This window comes from Cupressus sempervirens, chromosome 9 (assembly GCF_028749045.1).
Source record: "Cupressus sempervirens isolate cs-2001-9-10 chromosome 9, ASM2874904v1, whole genome shotgun sequence".
NCBI lineage: Eukaryota > Viridiplantae > Streptophyta > Pinopsida > Cupressales > Cupressaceae > Cupressus > Cupressus sempervirens.
The window spans coordinates 807,980,647-807,998,826 of NC_143126.1; the positions used below are offsets into that span (position 1 = coordinate 807,980,647).

At 34.3% G+C, this 18,180-nt stretch overlaps 1 protein-coding gene across 1 annotated transcript in view; it reads right to left on the reverse strand.

Moving 5' to 3' along the window:
* Positions 1-11,297: 11,297 nt before the first annotated feature.
* LOC149541162 (flavonoid 8-hydroxylase 2, chloroplastic-like) overlaps positions 11,298-18,180 on the reverse strand; it is a 45,987-nt gene continuing 39,104 nt past the window's right edge. The window contains exon 7 of the mRNA XM_089802150.1: positions 11,298-11,657. Within this exon, the coding sequence (XP_089658276.1) occupies positions 11,384-11,657 (274 nt within the window). The 3' untranslated portion in view covers positions 11,298-11,383. The remainder of the gene's footprint in view (positions 11,658-18,180) is intronic.

An 18,180-nucleotide genomic window follows, 5' to 3' on the forward strand; every position in this document is an offset into this window, starting at 1 on the left:
TTGTGGAAAGAAGGTCAAATATTGCTTAGGAATACAAGTTTATGGATTGTTGTTGCATATTTATGGAAATGCAATCATTTTATTCTGTTTTTGAAGCCTCATGAACCTGAACCAAATCTTAGTTCATATAATCAAATAATGTGAGCAGTGTTGAAAGAACTACTAGAAGGCTCATAATAAGTGAGGCATGCTCGAGATCTAATTTCAGGGCCATCAAGTTGAAGTTAAAAGTTGAATGTTGTTGGTTGTGCCTCAGTCTGAAAATGTTGCTGAGAAAGGAATTTTCCACCCAAAGGTAACAAAATGGATCACTCTTTCAGGAGCTTTGAAGATAGAAAGTACCATACATGCACCCTATGTCTTATGAGAAGATCAAGAACACACAAATTTTTTCTACTCCACCTGCTAAGCTAGTTATTGATACGATGGAGGCTCTCATGTGAAGGACAATTAAAAGAACAGACAAATGGGTGGAGTGGACCCGTGCAAGGAAGAAAAGGATTGGAGCTACTAGTTCAACAGATGGAGTGTCAACCAACAAGAATCGCCCAATCGGCTATAGCTATGACCAAAATAGTCACTACAAAAACATCTATTGTGCTATCACTATCCATTGGCCAAGGAAGAGACTAGCCCCCAAAAAAGAATGTGCCACTTACTCCAACATGCGGAGCTGGCCCTCTTCCAAACATTAGGAAGATGGGAGAGAAGGAAGATGACAAGGATAAAGGGAAGGAACAAGAGAAATCGATGGCTAAGCCATCCTCCCCTGTTCAAGTCATCAATTTGGATGGCAATATGAATCCCATGGATGGCCAAGAATAGGAAGCATCTCAATAAGGGGATACATTAGCTCTTTCAGTAACCAAGGTAGCTGCCTTCCCTATTGCTTCCTAGAGCAAGCCAACTCCATTAATTTCGAGGAAGTTGTTTGATCCTTCTACACTAAAATCTGCTATCAATGTGCTCTTTATAGAGTGTTGGCTCGAGGAGACCATTTATAGAAAGTAGAGGAGATACAAGAATGTCGCCCCATCAAAAGACTTGATCACATAAGTCAGCTCCTCTCAGCCATCAAAGAAGACTAAGAAGAAGAATACTATCGTTGCATTATCTATAGATTCGGCAACTAGCCATATGCTAATTGAGATTGCAAAGCCTCAAAAAGAAGGAAGCATTCATGAGCTCTCAAAAGATGATTTCCAAATCAAAACATTGGATCTTGGAATTCCAATTCACAACTCCATGGTGAACATGTGGAAGTCCACCAATGAAAAGATTGAGGACAAGTTAGAGGAGGTAAGAGCAGAAAAGGAGATATTGAAGACCTCCAATAGAGAGTTGGTAGAGTACATAAAGTCTACACTTAGGAGTGCCTCTTCTAGTCAATTCGACCCAAATGTGGAAGAAAAAAAAAACTTACTACTCAAGTTGCAACAAGAGAGACAAATCAGGCAAGAAGGTCGAGCATGGGTAGATCAGATAAAGGCCTAGGGTCCCCCACTAGTTGAGAATCTAGAGATTTTGGTATTGGATGCTCACAAGCTTGGAGAGGCTGCATCAAATCATCAATCAACCATTCAGAAGGCTACGAACAAGTTGACAGAGTAATTGGCCCTTCTAAAGGAAGTGATAGATATGAAGACCAATGTGGCCATTGCTTGCAGGATCCTAAAGACTAGCCAAGAGTCTGTATTCCATTGGAAGCAATCCTTGGAGTTTGTCATTGAATTTTTTGTGAAATATTCAAGTGAACTCAAGGATGTGCATGACCTAATGAAAAAGATCATTGAAAAATTGTTTCAATATTTGAAGATCTTGCACACAAAGTTCTTTGTGTCTACTAATGGCAAGTTGGTAGACATTGAAAGAATGAAGTCCAAGTTCCTGGCATTCATTGACGAAGCTGTTGACCCACTTAACTTCCAGGTGGCTAAGATCTAGGAACTGTCAACAACTAATTTAGTTATAAAGAGGAAAATGGAGAAGTTCCAATTGAGGGTGGCCAGAATTGATGAACTTACTGAAATGCATGATTATTGGATGATCAAAGCCAACAACATCCTCATTCCAGGTGTCAAAGAGCTAGATAAGTAAGTAAAGCTATGAAAGCATATAGGGCTAAATTAGTTACTCCTAGGAAGGCATGATGATTATGATGCTTCTCCAAACATCTGTCATCCTTCCCCTCTTCCTTCTTTTGTCACCATTCTTGGCATTTTGCTAAATCCCTGTAACGGACAATGATTCGAGCTTGTCCTATTTTTAGATTATTTTGTTCAAAGATGCTCTGTTGGGCAATCATCCAATGTAACCAGCCATTTTGAGAAGGCCTATAAGTGTAACATTTTAAGATGTAAATAAGATTGACAAAATTTACTTTGGGCAAACCCCTCTAGCTAGGACTACTATGTGAGACTTTGAGTTCATTTTAAGTTTTGTTGTTCATTTAATTTAAGTGGAGTTTTTAGAATGTATGAGTTAATGATGAAAGTTGAATGAATCTTAATGAACTTGGCTTTATTTCCTTTGTTCAATAGATTGTATGCTTTACTCTCGTCAGCATAAGCTTGTTTTCTACTCATTGTAGTATATTTGTTTTGTTTAGCTCTTTGCACAAGGAAGTTGGAAATTGGCATGGGAGCAACTGAGGAATAGACAATCTGTGTGTTGTCAAAACATTAGCTAACTCTATAATCCAAGAATTAAAAATTCCGCTATCTTTCCTTTTATTCCTAGTAGATTGCATATTGTGAGATAGTTGCTCTCCTTTGCCTAAGTTTTTATAAGTGTGAGCAACTTGGTTTTTGCCTCTTCTGCTCTCTGGTCAAGAGCATACCCCAAAAACCTGAAAGACAAATTCATTGCATATCTTGCACTCATAAGGGAGTTGTACCTTTCAATTCAGGGGTCTTTGATAGATTATTACACTGACCCACTCTGTTGTTAACTTTTATGCTTTCCATAAGCCTTTGGGCATGTAAAGAGTCAAGGTATAAACCAATATATCAAGGAAGACAAATTGTCAACCAACAAGAGCTTAGTTTGACCATGCTAAAATGGTAGGGATGTTCACCTATCCCAGACTACCATCAAACACGCATCTCCTAAACTTTTGTGGATATAAAACAAGAGTATTTTCAGTGCCTTATTTATAAACCGTCCAAGGAATTTATCGGTTTGAGGTTGTTCTCCAATGGGGATGTGCTTCCCAAAGGACAAGCCTCTATTGAAAACTACAATTGAAACAATCGTTATGTCATCATTGATGTCAAACCTTATTGGTGAGACATTTGGTGATACTGTAGAGTGTCATATCAGTTGATTGATGAAGAGGATTTGAAAAGAGAGATAACTAGATGAACTAGTGAAGTTATTGAGTAAAGAGGAGCAAGTATGTCGAAATTACAATAGGCACTTGATCAATTCGTCTTTGACAAGATAATGTGTTGTTTAATCATTATATAAAGTAAAGAAGACAATTGAATTGATGAATAGAAGTGAAGACAAGGAGTTGAGTAAAACACTAAGCTTAATTGAGTAATAGTTTCACTAGGTCAATGAAGCTAAAGATTAAGGAACTAAAGAGATAGATGATCAAGCAGTATTAGTCGAGTGTTAGTTATGGCTAAGCAAGATGAAGTAGGAAACTGTAGTAGTGACCAAGCATACTTAAGACCAACTGAGTCAGTGTAAGACAAGCGAGACAAAACAACAGAGGTTGAGGTACCCAGTGATGACTGAGTAGAAGAAAATGGTGATGATCGAGTGTCAGCATTTTAACAATTTGTGAAGAATCGAGTTTTGAGGCTAGTCGTTGAATTTTTAGATTGGTCCAAACATGTAAATGATAAGGATTAATGAGCTAACATATTTAATGCATGAATTGAGTTTATTAAGCGATCAAAGGCAAGAATTTAAAGATAAGTTCCTAGTAGTTTCGAGAATGGAGAGGACAAAATTATGGACAAATTCAATGACTATGATCAAATCCTCATATTTACGGTGGTGTTTAAGCGACAAAAGATCAAAGCTACTTATTTAAAAAGGCACAAGGGGTGTTTTATGAGGTTGATTAATTGTTGATTGATGATTTTGTGAAGAACTTGTGAAGAACATAGTAGTGGAGGAAAAGTGAGAAGATTGGTGAAGTGTGATTGTTTGAAGGGTTGCCAAGCATATCAGTTATGGAGAGTATAATGAAGTCTAGTCAATGAACCAGTAATTGAGTCGAATGGAGATCTAAATTTGCAAAGTGAGTTGTATTTTGACATATCAAACCTAGTTGCTACTTTCTAACCATTGTGGCAGTAAAAATCCTTTAATCAAGGTTGACCTATTAGTAATTTGTAAATCCTTTAATCAAGGTGATATTCTAATGGAATGATCCAAAGTCCTTTAACCAGGCCACTCTTAGTAGGGTGATTAAATCCTTTAACAAGGTGACACCTAACAGTGTATTTTGTAATCTTTAACAGTGTTGGCTCTTAATCAAGCTCGGTTCAGAAGAGTGAAAAGTGGTAGCATGTTATTTGGTGGTTTTTATTAAATTGGGTTTCCACATTAAATCCTAGTGTCATATATGTGTGAATGTTATTTTGTGATGCATGTTATTTATTGTTGTTTATTTCTATTAGTCAACATATACTAAACAAAGAGCAAGTGATGAATGAATAGGCTAAGTTGTTAATGAGTTGCTATATTGGTTGAGTGATTTTATGAGTTTGATTAAGATGTTTGAAGTTGTTAAAAGTTAAATTGGTACATCTAGACCTGAGTGTAACTAATTCACCCCGACCCCACCACCTCCCCCCTCCCCCTCTTAATTATTTTGAATATTCTAACAACCTCTCTAGAAGCACTCTTAGGTTATTGTGAATGATCTTGCTAACAACTTATGGTTCATGTGTCACATATTTAATGGATCTACTTTGGAAAAATGAAAGATAACTAAAAGATGTGTTGAAAAACACATCTTTAGAACTTTCAAAGCACTTGGTCCTTTCCAAATTCAAGTTAAAGGTTTTTCTATCTAAGATTTGAAGGCATGTGTGTTTAGCATGTATGTTCTTTCCAACTTGACAATGCATGTATGCTTAAGAAATCAATGGTCAACTTGATAAATCAAGTGTGAAAAGCTTTTAAAATGAGAGGGAATAAGAACTCTTTGACCTTAGGGCATTCAAGGTTGTGTGTATATTTTAAGCACTAAGTCCAAATTTTTGAGTTGCAATGTTCTGTTAGACCCAAAATGAGGTGTTCATTACATTCATTTATTTTAAACTTTACCCATTCAAGATTTGTGATTTGGTTTTATGCCCAAAAAAGTGTTTGTTTGTAATGTTCATTCACTTTTAGGCATTCGTGATTTTGATAACCTTATTTTATATCTGAATTGAAATGTTAGATCAAAGAATTGTTCTTTTTAACCTTTACATTCAAGAGGGTTATTAGATAAATTTTAGCCTTTGATTTTTAATTTCCATATCAAAGTGTACAATTTAAATGTGGCATGCAATGTTCATTATAAGCTCCAAATAGATATGTGAGTAAATTTTGAGATTTAAAAATTGTAAGTCCTTTCGATCGCATTCCTACATGCTTGAGCAAACAGTCAGTCAACCAGAAATTGTGTTCCTACGCGATCAATAGGTGTTCCTATAGGTGCAAGAATATGGTCATATCTTGCAAGAATGCGATCAAACTGGTGAATGAAGACATCAAAAGAAAATAAAAAATAGAGCAGTGAGCAGGTTTCTCATAGAGCAATCCCACAAGTGTTTTGACAAGTATGAGTAGCTGCGAGTTTGACAGGTAAAATATTAGTTACTTTACTACCCAAAGACTTGCAGAGAGTGTTCACGCAGTCTATACCAACATTCTTGTAAAGGAGGGAGGGAGGGGGGAGAGGGAGGGAGAGGGAGAGGGAGAGGAAGGGAGAGAGAGAGAGAGAGAGAGAGAGAGAGAGAGAGAGAGAGAGAGAGAGAGAGAGAGAGAGAGAGAGAAGGGGGATGTCAAGAGAGAGAAACAACCACATGTCAATAGTTTAAGATATTTGGGCAGTGTTCCCGCCACTATAGGATCACATTTTCATTAGTAGTTGCCTTCACTCTTGCAATCACAGGATAACAAATAATGACATTTTTTGAAGATCGTTCTATGAAAATCAATTATATGGTTGGGAAAGCATTGATCTTCTTCAACCCTACAACCAACAAGAAATATTAAAAAACCTAATATGGAGATTCAAAATGTACAAAGTGTTAGATATATGGTTAGTTCAAACACAAATAAAACCAAGCAAAAGATGAACAAATGACCCAAATGCAAGGTCCCATCGGGCATGCCAAAATGTATTAGCTAAAATGTAGTGTTAAAGGAATACCAAACAAAGAAAGCATTCAAAAAAATAATATAGCTAAATACTTATGAAAAGACCTAAAAAAGAGACCACACAAATAAAAGCGAGCAAACCCCACTCTTCAATGGCTCTAGGTGTAGATGATTTGTCCAATGATGGAGAGATATATGTTCAACGTACTTCAAGCTTCAAGGTGCCTTTAACAATGGAGGATGGCGATGGAGATTTAGTGTGTATGTGTAGAGGATTTTAACATTATAGTACTATTTTGGTAGTTTTTAAGCTCTCAAAATAGCATTATAAATTTGCAATGGAAGGTGGATGATTTGTGAGAGGGGAAGAGTCCAATTTATAGGCCAAACGATAGTGAAATGGAGGGCCAAGATGCAAGATTGAGGATTTGTGAGGGAGGGCTAAGATGTAAGGAAAGGGGAGCACATGAATATGCTTGTCTGGAGTCAATAGAAGGATGATACTACTCACAAGCGGAGTGAGTGTGAGAAGATGGAGAAATGTGACCTTTTTGGAGAATGTGAGGGGACAAAGGAGTTATTAGGGAGATGGATCATGTAAGGGGTGTGCAAGAGAATGTAAGAGGTATTTAAGGTGGACTTTAATGCATATGGGTGTAGATGTGAAGGATGTGACAAGAGGGTGGACTTTGGTTTCAATTAGGAAGTCTTAATCCATCCTTAAAGTTGTGTAAATGTTTAAGATAGGATCAGAGGATGGATTAGGAGATAAGTGAGGGTGTTAGAGAAATGCAAGTGGATTGGTTAATTAAGTAGGGTTAATTAGCTAACAAGGTGGATTAGTATGGGTGAATGGGTTGGGTTTGGTTTGAGCTCTTGAGTTAGGATTATGTTAAGGGTTTAAGCCATGGTTGGAAGATTTGATTTAATTAATTTATTATATCATGGGAATAATTTGGAATTATATTAAATGAGCTAGTGCAATCATTTAGTTTAATAGGAGAATAAGGGATTTACTAATAGATCAACTTATAGGTTTGTCATTTAATTACTAATTGGGCTATAGTCAATTAATTAAATTAATTAACTAGGGGATGACATATATTAATCAAATATTAAATACTTAATTGATAATACCTAAGAAGATAACTAAATAGGATTACTTAAATGGTGTAATCGGATTCAGGTGTTTACAACACTAGACAAAGTTTAATTTGTATTTTTTGTTAATATATTAATAAAATAATTTTAAAGCTTTTTCCTTTTACCGATCAATTCTTTTTCTTATAGTAAAATAATAATAAAATATTATAAAAGTAAAAAAAAAATCAAATACAACAATTTTTAATTCTCGAAAAAAATTATAAATATATTCATAACAATATTACATATATTCTCAAATTAATAACTATAAATATAGTATATTAAAATAATATAGAATAATTTATATGTACAAATTTTAAGTTTAATATAAAATATAGTAATATTTAATAAGTATATTTTATTTTACTAATACTATCCAAACATTGATTTGTTGCATGCCACTTTTTCAATTACATAAAAGTCAATTCAATGGGTTCCACCCCCATATCTGTGATGATTGCTTCTAGGTATCTTTCCATCAACTGGACTTATCCAAAACAACATTGACTATCTCCTATAGAACCCTATCCCCTCACTCCCCCACTGCACCGAAATGGTAGCTATGATAGGAATAGGTATAGTTGTTGGATCCATGGTAAGTACTAAATATGTTTAACAGGAGGAACACAACAATTGTCGAGTAAAACTTTCTCGAGGTGCACAAAGTATTGGGTCCAACACCACTTTGCCTTTTTCCACTAGTGACGTACTTTTTTTCACTAACATGACCTTTTCCTTCCAACATGAAGATCTGCAATCTAGAGAACAATCCCCACAATGAATAACATATTAGCTAATTAATCACTTCTCTTTATTCAACAAGTTCTCTTGTTTTGTGTTTCCAAACTTTCACTTATCTTCAGTCCTTTACTTCAATTTCTTTGTTTCTTACATCTATAGTTGTCCTTTGTAGGTTTCTCCACATGTGCGGAAGTTATTTTTACATATTTCAAGGATTCTTCTACTGTTGGAGAGTATTTATTGTACTCATGGTATGATGGTAGTGTCTAGGCTTATTTTCTATATCAAAATATAAATGTGCAAGAATTTGCTTATATTCTTAATCTAGGTTTTGGCATCAAAGTCCTCAACCTTGGAACCAACATTGGACTTTCTTGCCACATATTTCCTTGAGTGTTTCCTTATGTAGTAGTTGTTTTCCTTTCCTAACTCTCAACATTCCATCTTATAAAGCATATTGTTTAAATAATTTAAGTAGAATACATACTCATTTCTCATTTATGTTCTTGTCTAAAATCTGGCCAATTCTTATTTGTTAGTATTTTGTGGCCTATCATTGTAAAGGCTTTCAAAATTTGCAAATAGTTATCCTCAATGATTTTGTTGCTAGCCTAAAACAAATACCTGCAAAAAGTGAGAATAACAAAGGAGCATTTGACATTGATAGGTTTGAAAGTTATTTAAGGTTATATATAAAATGAACCCTAAGAATATTGCTTGAGGGGCTGAGCACGTGTCAAGACAACCAAAGATGTAGATAAGTGGCCCCCACTCCAACAAAAGGTTTGTCCAAGGTGGATAGTTAAAGTAGCTTAGAAGATTCTAGATTTGTAACTAAGAGGTGGCATGGCTAAGGAAATAAAACATTGTCAAGATATGGATTTAATTTATATTTTTAACAATTTGTGGCTCAATTGACTATATGTACAAAAATGTCTAAAAATTGGAATATATTGTGATTCTTCCATGTGTTAAGACTTTTTAGTCATCTCATGTAAATCAAAAGACTGTGTTTAATTCTTGCAGGCTATGTCAATGATACTCTCTTTTTTAATCAAATGATATAAAATAACTTGGTCTTAAGAATATGGTTAAGGATATGTGTGTGTGTGTGTGTGTGTGTGTACACACACACACACACACACACACACACACACACACACATACATATATATACTCATGTAAGTCTTCTTCTCTCCATGCTGCTTGGATTGCTGGCCCATATTTCATGCTTTGGCATATCTGGTTGGAGAGGAATCGTCGCATATTCCAAGATGTTCGACTTGGTGTTTTGCATCTTTTGTGGAAAATATCACATTCTCTTCAGGAAACTATTCTTGTGAAGTGTGAGCTTGATGGGGGTATGGATCCGGTTGATCTTGCTATCTGTAATCGCCTCAATTTTCATCTGCAGAATGGGGCTGCAGCTCATAGGTTTCCTTCTATGTCCAGGCAGCTTCACCATCAGAGGAAGGGTCGGGTTAACTGGGATGGGCACTGGACTCCTCCTCCCTGTGGAGTTCTGAAAATTAACACTGATGGTTCTTCCCGTGGGAATCCTGGTCCGGCTGGTATTGGCGGAGTGGCTCGTTGTAGTTCTGGGGATGTTAAATTTTTCTTCTCAGTTCATAAGGGTGATTATACTAACAATCTCGTGGAAGGTCAAGCTATTTTATATGCTGTGGAACAGTGTTGCTTGCGGGGATGGAGTAAGATTATCTGTGAGTCTGATTCACAGGGGGTGGTGAACATGCTTTCTTTGCAAGAGCTTGAGGATGTTAGTTGGCAGCTGGCCACTGTTGTTAAGCAGATTCTTTTCTTCTCTTCCTCTTTTCAGTTCATTAGGTTCACGTATATTCCTCGTGAATGGAATAGAACTGCTGACTGTTTAGCCAAATGGGCTTCTAGTCATGATCCGGGTTGGAATATTAGGGATAGGAGGCAACTGTCCTTTGAGATGGTGCAAGAATTTGATGATCTTGTTGCTCAGGATCGAGCTCCTTGTTGAGCTCTCCTTGTTGTATTCCTTTCTGTCTTAATAAATTTTTACCCCTCTTTTGCGAAAAAAAGACTGTTTAATTCTTGCAAGCTATGTCGATGATACTCTCTTTTTTAATCCAATGATATAAAATAACTTGGTCTTAAGAATATGGTTAAGGATATATGTGTGTGTGTGTGTGTGTGTGTGTGTGTGTGCATATATACATACATACATATATGTATATGTATATGTATATGTGTCTATACACATATATACATATATATATACATACATATATACACATACATACATACAACTTGGTGGCTCTATCTCTCTCTCTCAATACATAATATTACTTCTTTTCCTTTTTTCCACTTGGTGGCTTTCTCATACTACTTACGCTTGTAGTTCAATAAAAAATGATTTATCCCTATATTTTCCAACATATATTTCACTAAACAGTGGTAAATTTCAAAAAGTTGAATATTGTTATAAAAATATTTACATTTAATGGTGCATTTTTTTGGGGTCTTGGATATTCGTAAAACTTATGTCCAAAAAAACTATTAAACCCACTAACAACATTTCTTGGTCATATAATGCTAAATTGAAACATCGGATTGTCAAAAGCTCCATGTAAAAAGGTTTCATTATCTAATATCCTAGTTCTAATAAAGAGTTAAGCTACAAATCTTCCACCTCATATAGTACAAAAGATTGTATGTTCCTATTATTTACGAAAAAAGAGCTCTTTAAACCCTTGCCTAATCACATTGGTTAAAACAAAATAAAATGCTACCAGAATTTTGAAAAAGCCTTATACAAGTGTTCTTGGCTCTCAAAGAGATTGTCACCACATCTTATCTTTTAAAATGCAAAATGCAAAATTTCTCTTTGTTGAGGAAAAAACATAGTTCTTCAAAAGCATGGACCTCAATGAAACCTATAATAGATCTATAAAAAAAAAAAGTTTTCTAAAAACTTATTTTAAAAACTAGAAAAATTAAATATGCTAACTTGTTGTTTGAGCTATGTATTTTGTGAATAAAATTTCAAAATAGAATACCTAAATACTTTAACATTCCTTTAAATCAAATAATGGAAGAAAATACCTTATCACATTTCTATAACTCATGCTTATGTTATGAAAAGTTTATGTTACATTAAATACTATGATGTTACATTTCACTTGATAAGTGCATGATTGTAGTCATGAAAATAATAGGTTTTGTGGATAAAGTATGGTAACCATCTTGATGCCAAGAAAAATACTAATGCACCACAAACTAACATTGAGTTCCAAACATTAATAGACAATAATGACTTAGGTGCAACAATTGCTTTAGCTCCAAGAATTGCAAAACATACAATGGATAATAGTTGTGTGATGATCTCAAGCATTCTGAATACCTTTAATGCACCACTACAACTACAACACTTCACCACATGGGACCAATACCTGAAAACATTTTAAATTCCCCACAATTAGAAAAATTACCATTTTCTTTCTAACTATAACAAGAATACATAGCATATAATTTTCTTTGTTGTATAGTAACTATTTTTTTTTTTAAATGATATTTACATCATCAAAGAACACATTATCTAATATGATGTGGGTTATAAAATTTCAAATATATTATTTATGTTTTAAGAAGTATTGTTTCTAATTAAAGGCATGCAATCTCATAAAATCATATCTAAATTGCTTCTAATTGGATGTGAACTTGTTGTGGCTTCTATTTCTAACTATGTGGATTTCTTAGTTGTATGTAAACAAGTAGTTGTGGTTGTGATTATTTTGAAGCATTCATGTTTGGTCTTTGTTCTATGAGTAATATTTGGGGGAGAGGGGGTGCCAAGATAGGTGGGGGGGTTAAATTAGTACCACAAGTTAATTCACCTATTTAACCTTATAACTATAAATTGATAGTCTTGTTGACATGTAAGAGCTTGTTACTTATTGCTAAAATGTAAAGCTTTCAAAGTAATAAGCAAACTCATTACACCATGTTTTGGTATTGTAGAAAACCCTTGGTTAGAGGAAAAAATTGTGGTAGGGATGATACCCACAACTCATCACTGCAATATGGTTGCTTAATTTAAAAGCTTACAATATCATCATCTTTTGAATGACTCACCCTATTAGGAGTGACTATACCCTATTAGAGGTATCTTTAGTCCTATTAAAGACTACTATGTTAAGAGATCTAATCTTACTTATACAATGTTCACCTTGTCAAAGGATTTACAAGCAATCTCATGAAAAATACTTCCAATCTTAAAAAATAAGCACTTGGTTAAAGGATTTTACAATCTTGTTGTTAAACTGTTAGCAATTAATCAACAAGAATTTGACCTGTGATTTCTTTCTCCAAAAGCTCATCAAATCCTTTAAGCTTCTCCTCTGCTCTATAATTTCTTTTTGTTGTGATAGTTCCACACGTTTGTAATTTATAATCATATTTTCTCTTCTTCGACATCTCTCTTCATTCTTCTCCTTGATCTCACATTTACTCCTACTTGTCCTTCGCCTCTCATGCTTTCCTAAACCTAATTAGAGTTCTATGAAACTTCATCTTGAATCTTCCATAAATATATTTTAACTATAAGTCACCTTCATAAAATCTTGCTCTGTTTTTCCTAATACTTTGTTTCTATTCACTAAACCTTCCTTGAATTCAACACTCAGATCTTTGCATAATTCTCCATAAATCATTTCCTTTGATTATTTGACTTGTGTACTTCATTTCATCTTATTTCTAGATTCAATGAATCTCTCTCCTTGATGATCTCACATCCAATTTATCAAAATTGTTCCATCATTTACTTGTTTGTCCAATTTATTGTTGGTTGATAGTGTTAGTTTGTCGATCCTTTGTACGAATAGTGCTTCATATCTAGTTTATAGATAGTATCCTATGTTCTCTAATAAGACTTGTCTATTTATCTATTTGCTTAACTTGTTTACCTGTTGACTTAACTTATCACTAGTGATTTTCGCCTCTTTATGATTTGCCAGCAATGATAACCATACTCCAAAATCTTCTTCAATAGCTTATGAACAATTTTGTCAATTAACACTAGTGACAAGTTTGAAGTTGGATATACTGATGCTTCTTTAAGGCTTGTGGAGTTATGACAACAATTTGTAGCCCTTATTATCCCTTGGATTTGATGCTTTTGTTATTTGGATCAATATCTTGTTGGAACATAAGAGCATGTTGGAGATTCAAGTGGTTCATGTTAGATAACTAAGAGGGGGGTGGGGGCTGAATCAGTTATCCTAAGGTCCTTTTAACACTTTTTTACTACTTTGAACAATTTAAACTTATCAACAAATACACTTGGTATACAAATTAAACTTACTCAACTAACCCACAACAGTCAATAGCAATTTTCACATGCAAACATAAAATAACATGTAAAACATTCATACACAAAGTAAAACCAATATTTTTAACGTGCAAACCCAATTTGAGTTTAAACCACTTGGGACTTGTCACCTAAAATAATTCACTCTTATATAGTGAGCTCAATTAAGAGTCAACATTGGTAAAGGTTACATACAAATTTTCTAGATGTGACGTTGTTAGGGGATTTTCACCAAATATCATCTAGACATTATCACCATTCAATGAGTGACCTATCTAAAGGACTTAGTACATTCACTAGAATGTCGCCTTACAAATGGATTTACAAAAGGACTGTTAAATCCACACAGTTAAGAGAATTCTCGCTACAATACTTAGAAAGTAATCATGAAATGATTTGATAAATACGTAACTACCTTTGCTTGTTCAGATCTCCATTCCGCTCACATATTTCCTTACTGAGTGGTCATCACAATAACTCCATCAATCCACTTTCCTTTGCACTTCAGATTTTCTCCGTATGCCCTTTTGTGCTTCTTGGCTATCAACTTGTGCAATAACTTGACCAACACATTAAACCTTCTTGATTATTCCTTATATAGACAATTTTTTGTCTCTAAATCAAATTCATTAGGGTTTCCATGAATTCCTCTCATCCATACAATCAATTTTTCAACTCAAATACATTGAATTTGTCGCTAGTTAAAATATTTTATAGATCATGCTTGTTGTAACTTCACCTTGGAACTTGAACTTTTCTTGGATCTCAAAACACATCTTAAATCTTCTCAATTTCCTTTATTGATCTTGCTAACCGAATTTTTCCTTATATTAGAATCTTCTAGATTAGTCCAGATCTTCACTCTATGTTGTCCCTTGATCAATCTTCCACAAATTGTTCTTTACTGAACAATGTTTTTGCTTCATCGAGCACCACCATCACTTAGTTGACATGATGCTCACTCAATAACATTATCTGATCGATAATACTTTTCTCCAAACAACTTGACTTACTTAACCTTTCTTCTTCTTCTTTTACCAACCACCATTTTATCTCGATGCAACTCACTGATTCCTTACTTTTTCACTTTACAACTCCATTCCTTTCTTATCAACCAAAATAACTTACTTTTGCATCATCTTAACACTTCATCAAATCATGTAAAACAATCAAACCAATATTATATTGTGAAAGCCTAATTCATCAATTGATTAAGTTCACATACTTAACATTACTTCTTCACACCATCCATTCTTTATTCAACATCACATCCTTCAGGTGATTTGCATCTTACATGAATTAGTATTGTCAATCATCTTGACATCAATGACAACGTAACATATGATCTAACTCTTTTGCATACAATTCATAGCTCAATTATTTGACCTTGTTCCTCATCAACATCACTCAAGTAACCATAACAGTTATTCTCATTCATCAACATCAGCTATGTCAAACAACTCCATGGATGGATGTGGTGCATCTCTTTGTTTGTCCCTTTAAAAATCTTGTTCAAATTGGTCATGGTTAGTTTTTTGAAAAGTGGGGGAATATTGAGAATTAAGGTGTCTTAACCTTAGCCATTCCTTAAATTGTATTTATGTATTTAATGCTTAAATATATTTTCTTACTTGATATGTTTGTCATCTAGTGTGTATGGCATGGTGAGATGTGTTCATACTAGAAGGTGACATAGAAGATGATGAGGATGTATTTTGTCTATATATGGGCAAGTACATGTCCAACTTTGGTGGAGTGTCAGCAAATTAGAAACCTATGTAAGTCATCATTGAATGATGGATTCTTATTATAGGGTTTGAAAATTTCTTATGGGATGATGGAGAAGTGTTTGAAGGTGTCTTGGCTTATGACAAATTGTAAGAAAATCAATTAGTTGGAGCTACTCTCTTAAACTCTAAGCATTGTCCTATAAGACAAATTTTGTGACAATTATAAGGTGTGTAAGAGCATATGAAATACCTATTATTAGCAAAAAAGTAAATGCTCAAATTTGGAGGTATGTGAGAGGTTATAAAATATACAAATGTCATTGTCATTTGCATACTTACAGGTGGTTGGAAAATGTGCCAAAAGAATATGAATGGCCCTCTCTTTTGGCTTTTTCTAGAAGGTACTTTAAACTTGTAAATCTCTATAAATTGTATGTCTTCTATGTGGGTTTAAAGAGAAAAGTGAGGAAATTGTTCTTTGCGGGGTTATCTATCAAGTTTCCTCCAAAAGAACAAGATGTAGACTTCATATAAAGGCTATGAGCCTACACGGGCATTGTAGTTATTTGTTACAAATTAGTCATTGGTTCAATGTTTTGGAGTATGGCAATTTTTCACCCCAAAGTATGTCGCCCATGTATTTATGTTTATTCTCTTATGTCTATATTTCTTATGTTCTTCTTTCTTGTCTTTAAAGTGCTGATTTATATGCAATTATGCTATTGAATTTTCTTTAGGTTTTCTAGATACATTATTTTTCCTTTAAGGGTCAGAGGATGGTAAATTAACTATGCACATTTATGCTTTGATGTCTCAATAGTATATCAAGTTATTGAAATTATAATTAAAAGAGATATGTATGATATTGAAGCTGCATGCTAGTTCTCAAATGGGTTTTTCATAGTCTTTATTTCCCTCTCAGAGTTACCCTTTTGGGTTGTGAACAACCTTCAACTATTCCCATATGTGCAACATGTACTTTCAACTAGCTCTTTCTCCTCTTTCAACACCTAGCTAGAACAACCATCCTCCTCTAACAACTATGTTTTGTATTCTTCTTCCTCAATGTGTAATCAACTCCACCATAACCCAACCTCCATTGTATTTGTTTTGAATTCCTCTTCCTTAATGTGGAATATGCTCTAGTATGATTCAACCTCTTCCAAACGACGCTCCACTAATATTCTTCATATCACCAGTCAACATTCCTTCTCTTCTTTGTGGCTTTTAAAGCATCCATGTATAGTTACCATCTTCAAATGCATGTTATACAATCTCTTCTCTTCTCACCACTTCAACATTAACCTCTCTACCATCCTCTATTACAACATTTGTGAGATTTGTTTTATTTGTTATATCTTGCTTCACAAATGTACTGTCTATATTTAGTTGCTCCATGATTCTCATGCCCTTCAAAAGACATTTCACAAATTATGCTACTTCTTTATTTTCTACAATGCCCATAACTTTAATCTCTTTTTCTTCTCTTATGATAGCCCAAAGGTGTGCTCCTTTATCTTCAAACAATGTAAACCTTCATGCTTCACCAATCTCAACATTGTCTACTCTAACAACTCTTCCTCCACATTCCTCTCCCCTTGTCATCATTTTCAAGCCTTCTCAAAGACTTTCCTCTGTTGAAATCTCTTTCTTCTTTTCAATTTCTACTTCCAAATTACTTTTAACAACCTCATATTCATTGATTGACACAACTAAAAAGGAACACTCAAAGCCCATCTTCATCTCTATTGCAACCCTTTGATCTCATCCTCCATACCTTTCAATTCACGTGTCTCTCACAAACTCTTTTCCATGTCTATAAGACATTTGACTTTCCAAGCTCTTTAGTGCAAACTATTGTTGCGTGTCACATGAAAGACACTCTTGTACATGTTCTTGTTTGTTGCAATCAAAACATTATTAGAACAAAAAATGTCTCACATGTTTTCTTCAATCTTTGTTTTTATAGCATCTAAATATTGACATATCTCTATAATTCTTTTTTCCTTTCTCTCTCTCTTAATCTTTTCTCTCTTATCTCAAGTAAATGATCCTTAAAATCCATCCAATTAAAAATGTCATTTTCTTCTTCATCTTTTCCATCTTCAACCTTTGAAATCCTCTACACAAATCTGCTTACAAAGATAGTAGTGAACTCAACAATCCACAACTCACCCAAACACTCATAGATCTCGATGCTAAACTATCTCACATTTGGTTACCACTTGATAATGGGTGTTCCCCTTGTACACCCAAACATCCAAAAATGACTTTATTAATTTAGAAGGCATCAAGAGCTATTTTTTGTTGGACAAAATATTCTAATCCTGATTTTGTAACCAACATAGTCTTGTTTAAAATGGCTTAGGGTTGGTGATTTTTCATATGATAATTTTGTACCTTCTTGCAGCGGTATTGAGTTTCAAGGCATTGCAAATTGTAATCAAGTTGAATCATTGTATTATAAAATTGGGCTCTATGTTTGGTGGATGTAGCCCAAGATTGAGTGAAGCCAGTTAAATCTTTGTGTCCTCTATTCTATTTCTGTGTGCTTTATTCCTTTGCATTATTGGTTATATTTGCTTGCAACTGTTATGTTTTTGTCTTCTAATCTTAACAAACACATGCTCCATGTTACACTAGATGAAGGGCTACTCCACCCAATGTGCATGTATGACATAACAAAGAATAACTTACACATTGCAAGAAATAACTTTTCTTTTGTTCTCAATAAAATTCATCAATGCCAAACTATTAGCCTCATGAAATCTAAAAAACTTAAGAGTTACAAGCTACTCTTCTACACTCCTCTTTATATTTAAATAAAATAACTCAACATCGAATGCTTATCCCATAGCTCAAGCCTTCATCTTCTAC